The following is a 14,397-nucleotide window of genomic DNA, read 5'->3' on the forward strand; positions in this document are numbered from 1 at the left end:
CAGTGTCCATGCAATGTTTGAAATAACAGGGCACAGCATCTGTGTAAATTTGAAGATCCTCATTTTCAAAAATGCTCCATTCTGTTTGAGCAAAAGAGTCCTGCAGTTGAGCCATGGCTTCATCAGTAAGAGTGTTAATGGTTTTAATAATTGGCCTTGTTCTTTTTTCAGTGGTATGTATGCAGGTAGGAGGAGCAGAGAGAGATGATCAGACTTTCCAAGTGGGGGGAGAGAGACGGATTTATAAGCCTAATTGATATTTGTGTAAACATGATCCAAGGTGTTATTTCCTCTCGTGGGGCATTTCACATGTTGGACAAATTTAGGCAGCACAGTTCTCAAGCATGCTTTATTGAAATTCCCTGCAATAATGTGTTCTCCTTCAGGATATGTTCGCTGCTGTTCGCTGATTTTATAATATAAATGATCAAGGGCTAGACTAACATTGGCATACAGCACTATGTAACAGAGGTCACCATGACCAGCTCTAAAGTTTGGTTTAAACTATACTCCTTCAAGCAAGACAGCATAGCATCACTGTTGCTTCGCAGCAAGAAAGCTGCAGGTTGGAATCCCGGCTGTCGCCTGACTGCGTGGAGTTAGCAGGATATCCCAAGACCTGTATGGGTTCTCTTCAGGTGCTCCGATTTCCTCCCGCTGACTGATAGCATGCATGTTAGGTTAATTGGACACTATATTGTCCCTAGGTGTGAGCAAATAGCTGCTGTGTATCCCTGTGATGGACAAACAACCATTCCAGGGCATCCCCTGCCTCTCACCCAATGCCAGCTGGAGGTAGGTACCAGCTTCCTGTGACCGTACTGGGGACAAGAAAGTTTAGAAAATGAGTGAGCGAGCTCTAAGTCAGGCCGCATGCACCTTTGCTGCAAGTTGTTTATGTTTATGGGTTTATGTTTAAGTTGGCAACAATGTGAACAATGATTCTGCAACTTTCAACTTACTGAAGGTTAACACACACTGGGGGACATAAATGACCATTCTGGAGCAAAAATGGCTCTTTTTGGTCCCAACATAATAAGCAACACACACACACACACACACACACACACACACACACACACACACACACACACACACACACACACACACACACACACACACACACACACACACACACACACACACACACACACACACACACACACACACACACACACACACACACACACACACACACACACACACACACACACACACACACACACACACACACACACACAAGGGTGACTGCAAGATGCGTAACTGTAAATAAAACCAAATCATCATTCCTCCTCCACCGTGTTAGACAGGTGGTTAGATCCATTTGTGACTGTGTTTTATTTAGCTTTTGCCAGATTTGCCTTCTCCCAACAGAAGTGGGAACTCAAGTCTGGTCTTCATTTTATACATAAAGAAGCATTTTCCTTTCAGTTACTCGCAATAAAACAAATAGTCCCGTTTTAAAATCCTTCTTACAGTAGATGAATTGATTCAAACCATTTCCAATTTGATTTACAGCAACACTCACCTGTTTAAGATGTTTTTATTTCTAGTACTGTCTTTACTTAGTCCAGCAGACTACTGCCTTTACAGGTCATTCAGTATGCTGATTATCAGTAAATGAAATGCATGATACTGATAGTAGCTGGCTGCTACAAAAATACTGTCTTGACTCCATTTTTATATTAAAAGAAGAATCAATGAGTTGACAAGTAACCAATTAAATAAAATGTGTTTTAAGTTTTAATGTATTGAAAAAAGTGAGTTATTGGTCTGCTGTCCAAACTCCAAGTGGGAGGGTGCAAGGCTTCCTGTCAGTTTTTAGATCCCTTCCTGTTGATTTTACAGCTCCCTTCAGACTGGGTGACCCTCCACTAAAGCCAAAAGTTTTGCCTCAGTGCCAAAAATCCATTCTGGTGCAGATTTTGCTGACGGGTGCAGGAAATAGATTCAAATCTGAAAGCAACGGCTCCCAAACATGGCCTGGCTTAGCATTCCCTTGCAACTTCAGCCCCATTAAATGTTAAATGCTTTAACTACAACCCTCTTGAAGCAATAAGATGTTTTGATTTTACAGCAAAGCACAGAACTGAGGTTACCTGACTGAGATGGAGTGCTAAGCACAGTGTTGCAGCCACAGTGTCAACATCAGGCTCTGGTCCACCTAAAACAGCATGGATGGGGCCTTCAGGTGGACCTGCCTGAAAACACAAAGACAGTCAGTGCTTGTGTGTACATTTAAATTCTAAACACATATGGCAAGAAACCACTGCACACACAAAAAAATCGCCTTTGATTTAAAAGAAAATCAACCCCAGGAAGCGAGTATGTTATTGTTTGATCTAATGGCGGAAACACAGTGTAATGTATCAGTCGAACCACATTAGGCCACCACGACAATGTCAGATGACTGCAGCGTTTTGAAGCCCACAGTATGAATTAATAATGAAACCGTGGTGATGCAGGTTTTAGCTCATGTTCAACAGAGAAAAACATTTCAACGTTCGCTAAATGCTGGTGTGAAGAATAATTCCCGAGACCGAGGCAAGCGTCAAAAGAGTTCTTGTCTTGGTTCAACAGAAGAGTGATGAGTTCCATTGGTTTCATTAAAAATTGAGAACAAAAAGCACCTATTTTGGTTAAATGGCCTTTAATGGGAGCATCAATGCCAAGACGGAGCATTTGTCTCTGGGTAAAAAAGGCAGAAAATTAGGTTCCTTATTCTTTGACTGACAGTCCTGATGTTATCTTTTAATATGGCAGAAAATGGCATAAATCCTAGTAAAGCCTATAATTAAAAAAATTTGCTATTTCAATAAATAAACACACAGGATACTATCAGGATGTCATTAAACCACTAGGAAATTAAATGTGTTCTTTTATTTCAGCTTTTTCCCTCAGGGGTCGCCACAGTGAACCATCTGTCTCCATTTAGTCCTTGAAATTAAATATTTAAAATATTTATAAAAATTAAAATGACAAATATTAACAACAAACAAATGGTCAAAATTTTGGGAAAATCTAAGTCCTGCACAATAATTAAAATTCTGCACATGGCATTCATTTAGTCTTCATTCATTTTAGGAAGATAATCTGAAGCACCTGCAGCAAAAGCTTGGCCAGCTGACTATACTATTAATCATTTAAGCTTAAATCCAAAGTTTTTTTGCAGACGGTCCCATCTGTAGGCTGACAAATATATTACACCTTAAGTCGATCTCTCCACTTCCATATTTACAGACAAATTCATCATTCATCTTGTAACCATTAGCAGAACTTCCCCTGAACTGCTGCCACCTAGTGTTAAGTTCACCAACATTTACAATATTCCATGGCCACTAGCATTTCATCAATAACAAATGTACTAATATTTACACATTCCAACAAATCCCACAATGGTTACCTTTATAATGAGACCAAAGTAATCAAATATACCTTGTGGTAACAGAAATATACTCACTAAAATGTGGCTGTGTCATCTGTGCCTCACTAATATTTTTGATTTAAATCAAATTGCTTGGGGGGGCAAATTGTTTTGAATGATTAAAATGTGATTAATCAAGATTAATCCATTACAAAGCCTGTGATTAATTAAATTAAATATATTAATCAAGTTCCATTCCCATTTCATATTATATATATAGTCAGTATATATACCTGTGTGTATGTGTGTGTGTGTATATATATATATATATATATATATATATATATATATATATATATATATATATATATATATATATATATATATATATATATATATAGGTATGACCTCAAAGGCTTGCACACGCTCTGTGATTGACATCTGTCTATCAGGACTGAACAATTTAGGAAAATAATCTAATTGCAATTTTTTCTTCAATATTGCAATTGCGATTTAATTCACGATTATTTTTTCAAGGGGCTGTTCTCATATTTTTCAACTAATGAAAGCAAATAAAATCTATGTAACTTGTGCTGAATACAAACAAGTTTATGTATCTACATATTTATCTACATATCATAACAACAAGTTTATTTGTCTACATATGCATAAACACAAGTAAAGACAATTTTTGTGTTTGAAGGTGCAATGCTTTGTAGCCTGGAGCACATGCATTGAAGGAGCACAGATATTAGCATAAACTGTGAAAATTTATTTGCAGCAAAGAACTGTGTCTCATTTACTGAAGTCTTTTGCGTTTAGAGTTGCTGACTCTTGTCCATGCAGAGCTTCCATAGTTCAGATACGTTCATAGCTGCTAGTCAAAACTCTGAAGTTAAAGTCTCATGGTTTTCTAGCTTTACTAAAATATCTGTCTGTACTTATTTGATTGATTGCAGTTTTTACTTTTTATTAGACTCTAAATGTAATTATTTGGCACATTCTTAATTCGTTATTTGTAAGAATGTAATCAGCTATATTAACATTAGTATCACTATGAGTTTTTCCATGTATATTAGCATTGTGCTAACCACTCGCTGCCAGTCAAATCGCAGCCTTTGCGATTAGAAAATCTACTTTTGTCACATCGCAATTTAATTGCATATGCAATTAATTGTTCAGCCCTACTGTCTATGCACGATTTTCTAACACTATTGGCTAATGCTGAACGACGGTCGGTTCAAATGCAAGGGGCTCTATGGAGGGGGGGGGGGGGGGGGGGCTTGGCAAAAAAGTTGACACATTGCCTCTATTACATTACAGTAAAGAGTACAACAATCTTTTTTACAGATTTATTAAATATTTGAAATTCTTGAAAGGGGAGAAACTGCAAAAAGTAGCTGTGAGCACAATGTACATTCAATAAGTCTCCTTTACATACGTACTTCTTTGTCCTTATTATGGTGGCAAACATCAGAAAAGCTTTAAATGTGGCAGGAAGAGTTTATTTTCCACCACATTGACATAACACTTTATGAGGACCTCATCAACCAGACCAGATGGATAAAAAAAAGAGAAATCCTCAAACATCAAAGTACAGAGAACGGGGCAGACAAGAGAAAGATATGTGGCCGTTAATAAGACTGAAAGTGAGAAAAGCAGGAAGAAATTGTGGTGAAACTGGAAAAAAAAGGAAAGCAGTTTATAAAAGATTTTAGAAAAGAGGAGGATCAAAGAGGTAGATCAAATGTGTAGAGGGAGAAGTGTGGAAGGAGAGAGGAAAAAACGCCAGACAGGTGGAAAAAAAATATGATGGCAGGAAAAAAATAGGTGATAAGCAGAAGTAGGTAAAAAAAACGTGAAGAAGTAAAAACTGAGCAAGAGGGAAGGAGAAAGAAAGGAAAGGAAAGAGTGTGGTGGAGAGGGGATGTGTGAGCGAGGGAGCATGTGAGAGAGTGAAAAAGAGAGAGAGGGAAGCTAAATCAATAGTGGATAGCCAGAAGAGGAAGTGTGTGTGTGTATTAGCCATCTGATATCTTTCAATCTGAGTGCTCCCCCTCCCTGTCACACCAAATGCAGCTGCTATCTTGTGATGGTTGGCTGAAAACTGTTTTTCTGAAAGAAAAATAGAGAATTTACTCACTTCGCTACATTATTTTGTGATTCTGATTCAAACACATAACTAATGGGCCACCTCAGGTAGTGTCTCTGGAACAGATTAGCAAGCGTAAAAATCTGACGATGTGCTTTGATGATGACATGATGCAGTTACTTCCTGGAAATCTGCACTTTTGCATCTACTGAGCGCACATAATTCATTTAACGCTTAAGTTTCATTTAACGCTTATGTTAGATGAGATGCTAGACAGATCAAGACATTTTGAAAAAAAAAATTCAAGTTTAAATAGGCAAAAAAGAACTGAAAAGGCTTTTTATGTGTGAGTATAAATGTGTAGACTGAGGAGGACAGATGCTGGAAGTACACTCAGCAGATAGTTCTAGCTCCATGCCAAATGAGGAGGATCTATAAGAGAAAAACTGAGTGAGAGATGAGATGGATTCTGTAAGTACAGAGAGCCAAGCCAATTAGGGGTATGGGTGTTCTGGACCACGGCCATCTACCAAGAGAGAGGAGCTTAAGAAGAACGGAGATAAAGAGTGGTCAGCAAAAGAGTGGATCGTCAAAAGGCTTTACTGGAGTTTGTGTGTGTGTGTGTGTGTGTGTGTGTGTGTGTGTGTGTGTGTGTGTGTGTGTGTGTGTGTGTGTGTGTGTGTGTGTGTGTGTGTGTGTGTGTGTGTGTGTGTGTGTAAATGAGCATGTGTTAGACTTTGTCAGAAACCTCCAACACACTCATCGGCTAGCCTCCTTATCACTCAATTACCCTGCTGCGCTCTGATCTGCCAATTTGCCTTTTTGATCCCTTCTTCTTCACTGCTTTCAAAGTGTTCATGTAAAGTGCATCATAAAAAAAGCTCCCAATTTTCTCTCCAAATCTTCAATCCAAACAGATTACGATCTTGAATTTCATACAGACGTACTTACATGGGTAATCTGAGGACCCCGGATGCTGCAGAGCAGTTGAATATTGAATGAAAGCATGATTCGAGGGTTATTGCCACATTTGATGAACCTCCGGTTACAATACGCTGATTTTAAATCAATCTTCTAATCTATTTGGGTTCATATGGGCCTCAAATTGCCAGAAAATTCATACTCGAGGCTTTCTGTGATTTAATGATGCCAGCTTTGGCACATATTAAAACACCTCTGAGAAAATATAAGGGTTGTTTTGTGTGGCTCATACAAAAAGATGACAATTATAAAATCTTTGCTAATATTTGCTACATCCTGACATTTGTGGCTGCTAATGTCCTTTAAAAATGACAGTGAAGCTCCAAAATGGTTTAAATAAACGGACGATAATTAGACTTAATGGATAAAACACATCGGTCAGGAGACCAAATAGCCTATGTTTAGTATTTGATTACCATAACGTGCCCCCCATTCCACTTCAATATAGAAAAATACGACCAAATCCACAAAACAGTTCATTTGTGTAAGTCTTCAGAAGCTGAACAGGAAGTAGTAACCTTTCCTGTGTTTTAAAAAGAACCCAAAATGGAATTAGAAACTAGACACAGTAAGAACATACCTAAGAGGAGGTAATAAGGATAGAAGTGGTCATTTAAACAAACACAGGTAGAAATAAGCAAAAGGTGTGCAATATTTACACCTCTGATAGACTAAATGTGCAAAGGCCAACGCAGCAATGCAAAAAGAACACAGTGAGTCTGTCTCCCAGCCTGTAGCCTGTTCAGTATTTGCATGAGGGGGTTCTCTGGCTACTTGAACATATTCAGCACATGGTAAAGTGCAAATTAGTTCAAATCAGCAAAGCAGAGGGAAGGATAAAGTTTTTGATGCCTTTCCTTCATTCGAAACCAGCGGATCACCCAATATGCACATGCATCGATGTTAAATGCATAATGTTGAGGGGTTTTGGGGGAGGAGGGGGAATCAAAGCACGCCTTTCCCTCGCCTCCAATCTGATACAGGCGATCTACAGGTGCTTGTGGGGACCCAAAAGCTTTTGTCAGCAACAGGAACGCAGTCTGTACGCAGCAAAAAGCAGCTCCCCCGTCATGATCTCATTCTTTATACCCACAACCTGGTGTTAACGCCGCTGAGGGCTATGAACTCACCCCGAGTCTGTTCTGGACCCTCCGCAAATACTCTTCCATGTCGGCCTGCGTCGCTATGGCGCTTCTGCGGATCTCTCCATGGACCAATTTTTGGAAATAAAGCAGCAGATGTGTGTTTATGTGTGTGTGTTTTCTGTCTTCGAGACCCCGCTGCGCTCGCACTGCAGCACTCGTAGCCGCGGAGCAGTTGGTCCTCCCCCTTTCAGCGAGGTGAGCCCACGACACCGAGCGGTGGGTGTGACGGTCGGAAGCGGAGATTCGACGGAGGCGCGCTCGCTGATTCCACCGGCTCAGCCGCGCTCCCTGCGGCAGGACGCCCACCCCCTCATCGTTCCCCTCAGCGAAACACAAACCCTCACACACAGACACCCACGCGCCGACTCAGACACGATAATAAACGTAAATGGACGATGAGTGTGTTGGACCCCAGGCACCACGTAAAGCGCGTGCTTCGGCTTCTCGCACCTTTGCTCTTCTGGCGCGCAAGTACAAAAATGCCGCAATATGATCTGAACCTCAATGACAGCACATCTGCAGGAGTCGTGACAGGAAGCACTTTAATTAATCTGATTGATGATGAGGGCACAATCTATCCATCCATCCATCATCTATCTATCTATCATCTATCTATCTATCTATCTATCTATCTATCTATCTATCTATCTATCTATCTATCTATCTATCTATCTATCTATCTATCTATCTATCTATCTATCTATCTATCTATCTATCTATCTATCTATCTATCTATCTATCTATCTATCATCTATCCATCTATCTATCTATCTATCTATCTATCTATCTATCTATCTATCTATCTATCTATCTATCTATCTATCTATCTATCTATCTATCTATCATCTATCCATCTATCTATCTATCTATCTATCATCTATCTATCTATCTATCTATCTATCTATCTATCTATCTATCTATCTATCTATCTATCTATCTATCTATCTATCTATCTATCTATCTATCTATCTATCTATCTATCTATCTATCTATCTATCTATCTATCTATCATCTATCTATCTATCTATCATCTATCTATCTATCTATCTATCTATCTATCTATCTATCTATCTATCTATCTATCTATCTATCTATCTATCTATCTATCTATCTATCTATCTATCTGTCTATCATGCTTTGGTGCATTTCTCCAATCATTAACATTTGCACATCAGTTATGCCATTTCTCAACCCAATCAGTGCAAACTGCTCCACTGATGATTATTTGAAAAAGTGCACATCCATGCATCTAAAGCATATTTCTGTCAATGAAAGTACAGCATTGTTAGTCAAAAAGGAAGTTAGGTGACATTGTCATGCTGCCAGTTATGAGTTTAACAGCGACTGCATGTAACAAAGTACTGTTAAAAGTATGGGAAACTCGTCTAATCAATACATTACATTTGTAGTGGTCTATGGTAGGATTAAATGTCTTGCAAGTTGTACTCAACCAGATAGAGCATCTTTGGGAAGTGATGGAACGGGAGCTTCGTGCCCTGGATGTGCATCCCACAAATCTCCATCAACTGCAAGATGCTATCTTATAAATATGGGCCAACATTTCTGAAAAACGCTTTCAGCACCTTGTTGAATCAATGCCACATAGCAGTTCTTAAGACGAAAGGGGGCCAAACACCGTATTAGTATGGTGTTCCTAATAATCCTTTAGGTGAGTGTATATACATATGGTGACCAGTCACTATGGCAGCACCAATAGGCAGCACCAGTCCATGAGTCATCTACATATGTCTGTGGTGGCAGCAGACAGCAGAATTTGGAGTCTTATTTCCCGATATTTGGACAACTCACCTTGGATTGAATAACAGCAACACAACTCTACCACTAACTCAGTTTGTTCTGCGACATGAACATTTTATCTCCAAAAATTACGCAAGCCTGGAGGAGTTTCTGCCGTGTGGTTGAGTTGTTAATGCTGACGATTAGCTTCGGTTAGCCGAGACGTTTCCTGCAGTTTGCTGGACGCTAAAACGACAACAGCCCTCCCCGTCTTGAGTCAATATGGGTGAGTCCAAGCAACTGCTTGACGTAGAGCGGTAAGACTTTTCAAATCCTAGAGTTTCGCTGTCTGACTTCTATCAGAGGCCAATGATAGCTGTAGGAGACTATTTTCCTGTTCAGTCTGCATGAAAAACTCAAAGTTATTGATCATAATCAGAAATATAAATAGAAAAATGATTTTTCTGAGTTCCACACATTTAAGTACGATTTATCTGTCTGTACTTTTAATTTTCTAGAGGCCTATAATTTTACTCAGTTCAAAGCAATTATCTGTATGTGTTTTCTGAAAGGTGTTATTACTAAAAGTACCTTAATTTGCATTTTGTCCAACCCCACACCAACCCTGCCCTGTTACACACCTGTCCACACCTGACTGCAGTCCCAAATATAATACATTTCTAATTAGCATCTGGGATCGTGCCAGATGCTCCCATAAGTATGATGTGTTTTACCTCAAAACCACATAATTGTTCGTTATTTTGTGCGTCATTGCAAGGGTGGGTACAATGCAAAAGGTTTAAAACACTGTTGTGCCACAAATTTTAATAAAAATATGTAGGCATGTTAAACAATAATAAGATGATGGCATCAAGCAAATAAACTTAGGTAAAACAGAAATTACACTTTGGTGAGAACCATGCACCATTAAAGGCCTGTGTTTTCATTTGTTCATCCAGACATTCCTGTGTTTCAGGTCATCAGTGAGAGAGGCTGGTGATCACAAACCTTCCACCTCTAAGCAGAAAATAAATCTTTTGTACATTATCTCTGTGTGTAACTTCATAATCCATTACTTTATTCTATTTTTTGCACAGCGCATTAAAAAAATACTTTATTTTTTACCTTACATGTTTTGGCTGATGACTCTAGCCATCATCAGAGTTCGCCAGTGTTGGTGACATCACTTCAATTTATCCGCACGCCTCAAAGGATGATGTTGCCTTCTAATTTTCTAAGGAATCATATAATGGACTGCGACAGAACACGGATCATAAACACAGAACAACAAAAATACAAATGATGGATCAAAGAAGCAATAGAAATACGGAGTCGTGGACTCAAAACCATGAAGAGAGACAATGCAGTATTCACATTGGATCGCGCATGGGACAGTGTCATCAGCAAGGAGGGTCTGGGTGACATTGTAGATACTATTGAGTACAATGTCTTTTTTTTCTATGTCATAAATCATTTTTCAGAAATAAGAATGGACTTAAGAATGATCTTTTAAAGCATTTTCTGCACGTTTAGGACAGGGTTGCACTGAGATATCGAGTCTGTTTTTGTGCAAACTTGTAAAAACAGAGACCCTTAAATTATGCCCTCAAATATCACAATATGTTATTTCTGTCTTCAGAAAGTCCACGCGATTAAAAATAAAGTCTAAAATATCTATTAGCCTCAGGAGGAGCACCTGGATGACAATTCAGAGATCAGAAATTGTTGATGAAGTCTGTCTGTGGTTGGCTGAAGAAGAACTGAATCATTTTATAAAGATTAGTTTGAATGGATGGATGGATGGATGGATGAAAGGATAGATGGTTAGAAGGCGATATTTAAAAAAATATCAACTTGCTACTTTTTTCTGTAATATAAATTAAAATCTTTAAGAAAATGGTATAGAAATGTATTAATGCATTGCAAATGTACTCCTCCAAGAAGCCCAATAACTCCGAGATGTTATTTACAAACAGACGTGGACAAAATTGATGGTACCCCTAAGTCAATGAAAAAAACATAGAAAGATCACAGAAATAACTTGAATCTGACAAAAATAATAATAAATAAAAATTCTATGAAATTTAACCAGTGAAAGTCAGACATTGCTTTTCAACCATGCATCAACGGAATTATTAAAAAAAACTCATGGAACAGGCCTGGACAAAAATTGTGGTAAAACTAACTTCATATTTTGATGCACATTCACCATCTTTAGAGCCTCGCTGGTATTGATGTAACGCCATCAACACTGGCGAGGCTCTGAAGATGGCGACTGTGTGACGATGAAACTTTCAGAAAATTAAGGTTAAAAAAAACCTTTGCTGTGTATTAATCAAGAAAAATAAAACAATGGAAATTGAAAAGATACACAGAAAGAACATAACAAGGAGTGTCTATGGTCACCTGTTAGACCCATCTGTTAAACTGTTCGTTAAGACAAAAATCTAATCAGCCAATCACAGGACAGCAGCTCTGTGTATTTAGACATCCAGACTTGTTGAAGTTCAATCTGAGCATCTGGATGGGGTAGGAAATGCATTTATTGTGTTTTTCGATAGTTTTTGTGCCTTTCTCTGATCATAGGTAAAGCCATACTTTGCAACTTTTTAATATTTTTAAATCTCTCATCCCGTATGTGCTAGAATGATCCTTTAAAAGGTTAATGGAATTTCACAAAGACCACCAACGCCTTATGTGGCCAGAATATCGCACTTGCAACTTCAGAGTGCGGGTCCAGTCTGTTGGACTAAGAGAAATATAGGGCTAACATATCTGGCACTTCAGTCTGCTTCCAGCAAGTTTCCTGCATGTTAAGTTCACGAGCACAGCTGATTTGTTTAACTTAGTGATGAATCACTCCTGTAGACACTTAGGAAGGCTGGGGAGATGTTTCAGCTGTTAGATTAAGGTGTTAAAACGATGACCACATAGAGGAGAAAAGTGTTGCTTTTGATTCTACTGAACGGACACTAGGGGGTGCTAAATGCAAGCCAAAGTGTGCCTTTAATATTCTCATTTTAGTTTGACCTCCATAACATTTAGTCATTTATGCACATCATAGTAGCAGTTTGTCATTCCTTCCAACAAATTGCAAATGCTTTTGGACATGCCTCAACAGCTTCCATACATTCATCCCTCTGTTGTTTTATAACAGTATCATTTGTTTATGTCATGTCAGAACAAACTGTATATTTAGCAATGCTGAATAGTAATTCCCCATAAAACTAACAGTCCTCATTTCATTGCTTGAGTCATTACACTCAAAAATGTTAAACTAGTTGACAAATCTGTCAAGAAACTGTCATGTATTTCTGAATGTACTGCAGTTTTGGTTTCCTCTGTGTGCTGCTTTAGCCAAATGGTGTTACTCCTGTTTGTTGTAAATTCCTTTTGCGTAATGCTGTGGAATAATTAGAACTACAAAGAGCACATCCATTAGTTTTTACTGTTCGCTTTGGCCTGCTTAGTGAAACTGGGATCCACTCAGTTTTTGTCTGACATGGTTTGGGGAATGCGTTTAACCCAAGACATGCAGAATCACACACTCACAGATCTTATGGTAAAAAAAAGAATCTTTATTTTAAAACGGGAACTGAAGGTGCACTGGCAAAGCCCAGTGGAGATCGAGAACGGGAGCGCAGCGTCTGAGGACGGGAGAGCAAGTACAGGTGAGTCCAGGAGGGTAAGTCTAAACTTGGTGGGTGCAGAGAATAGACTTACTGGGAGTAGGGGAGCGTAGGAATGAGGGAGGGTAGGTTGGGTGCCGGGGTGAATCTAAGTGGGGTGTCCAGGAGAGGGAGCGACAGGAGAGCAGAACAGCAGGAGAGCGGGCCGGCCGGGAGGAATGGAGAACGATGAGAGCTGCGTCCGGAAATCCTATGGGGCACAGGTGAGCAATCCTGAGGAGTCATAGAAGTCCAAAGATGTAATCCAGAGGAGTTGCAGAAAACCAGAGACGTAATCCAGAGAAGTCACAGAAGTCCAAAAATGTTCCAAAACCTGGTAATGGGTAAGCACATGGAAAAGATCCAAAGGTTCACAAAAAATCCTAGAAACACTAGAGCACAAAATTCAAGAGTCGCAAGAGGGCAGGAAACTACCAAGCTGTGATAATCATCCGGCGTCGAGGAGTGAAGAAGAAGAAGAAAATATCATTTCTATAGCGCCTCTCAAGATAAAAATCACGAGGCGCTTCACAATAACAAAAAATGTAAAACTATAAACAAAGCATTTACAAAATGTTTAAAAATATATTTAAAATGAGCAAAAATAGACAATTGTGTTTTAAAAAAATGTTAAGAAAGAGAGAGTGAATAGGACAGAGGGAAATCAGTGGATCCTGAGGAAGGTGGAATAGGTGGGGAGAGCAGAATAAAGAGAGAGTGTGAAGAAGGTCATACAAAAGCCAGCTTGAACAAGTGAGTCTTCAGCTGTTTTTTGAAGGAGACCACTGAGTCCACTGATCTCAGGCTCAGGGGGAGAGAGTTCCAGAGCCTGGGGGCCACAGCAGCAAATGATCTGTCACCTTTGGTCTTTAGCCTGGTGCGTTGCACAACCAGTAGGCTTTGATCACTGGACCTCAGGGACCGGCTGGTGTAGGGATTAAGAGGATCACCAATGTAAGATGGTGTTTGTCCATGTAAGGCCCTATAGACCAGAACCAGGATCTTGAAATGAACCCTGAAGTTGACTGGCAGCAGTGAAGCTGGAGGAGAAGCAGGGTGATGCAGAGTGTTCTCCATCCTCCTTTTGTAGCCAGACCCACTGATTGCAAATCAGCTGCAGCTGGAGCCTCCCTCCACTTCAAGTGTAAACTGGCGTTGGGGATCAGGTCGGTGGAGCACAGGGCCGTTTGTAAATCTCCTCTTTAGTTTCTGGAAAGCAGCCTCGGCTTCTGAGGACCAAACAAAAGGCCGATTAATAGAGGTCAAGTGGGCGGCTGTCCAAAGGTTCACAAAAAATCCTAGAAACACTAGAGCACAAAATCCAAGAGTCGCAAGAGGGCAGGAAACTACCAAGCTGTAGTAATCATCCGGCGTCGAGGAGTGTTCTCCATCGTCCTTTTGTAGTCAGAC

At 39.6% G+C, this 14,397-nt stretch overlaps 1 protein-coding gene across 4 annotated transcripts in view; it reads right to left on the bottom strand.

Annotated features, from left to right (window-relative positions):
• Positions 1 to 7,988, bottom strand: part of LOC107394009 (prune homolog 2 with BCH domain) — a 43,770-nt gene extending 35,782 nt beyond the window's left edge. For all 4 annotated transcript variants that reach the window (XR_008559226.2, XM_054731496.2, XM_015972711.3 and 1 more), the window contains exons 1-2: positions 7,568 to 7,988; positions 2,100 to 2,201 (exon numbers count right to left, since the gene is read on the bottom strand). Coding sequence is in view for 3 of the 4 variants with exons in the window: in XM_054731496.2 (XP_054587471.2) it covers positions 2,100 to 2,201; positions 7,568 to 7,606 (141 nt within the window). In the remaining variant the exon portion in view is untranslated. The remainder of the gene's footprint in view (positions 1 to 2,099; positions 2,202 to 7,567) is intronic.
• Positions 7,989 to 14,397: the final 6,409 nt, after the last annotated feature.

This window comes from Nothobranchius furzeri, chromosome 17 (genome assembly GCF_043380555.1).
Source record: "Nothobranchius furzeri strain GRZ-AD chromosome 17, NfurGRZ-RIMD1, whole genome shotgun sequence".
Lineage (NCBI taxonomy): Eukaryota > Metazoa > Chordata > Actinopteri > Cyprinodontiformes > Nothobranchiidae > Nothobranchius > Nothobranchius furzeri.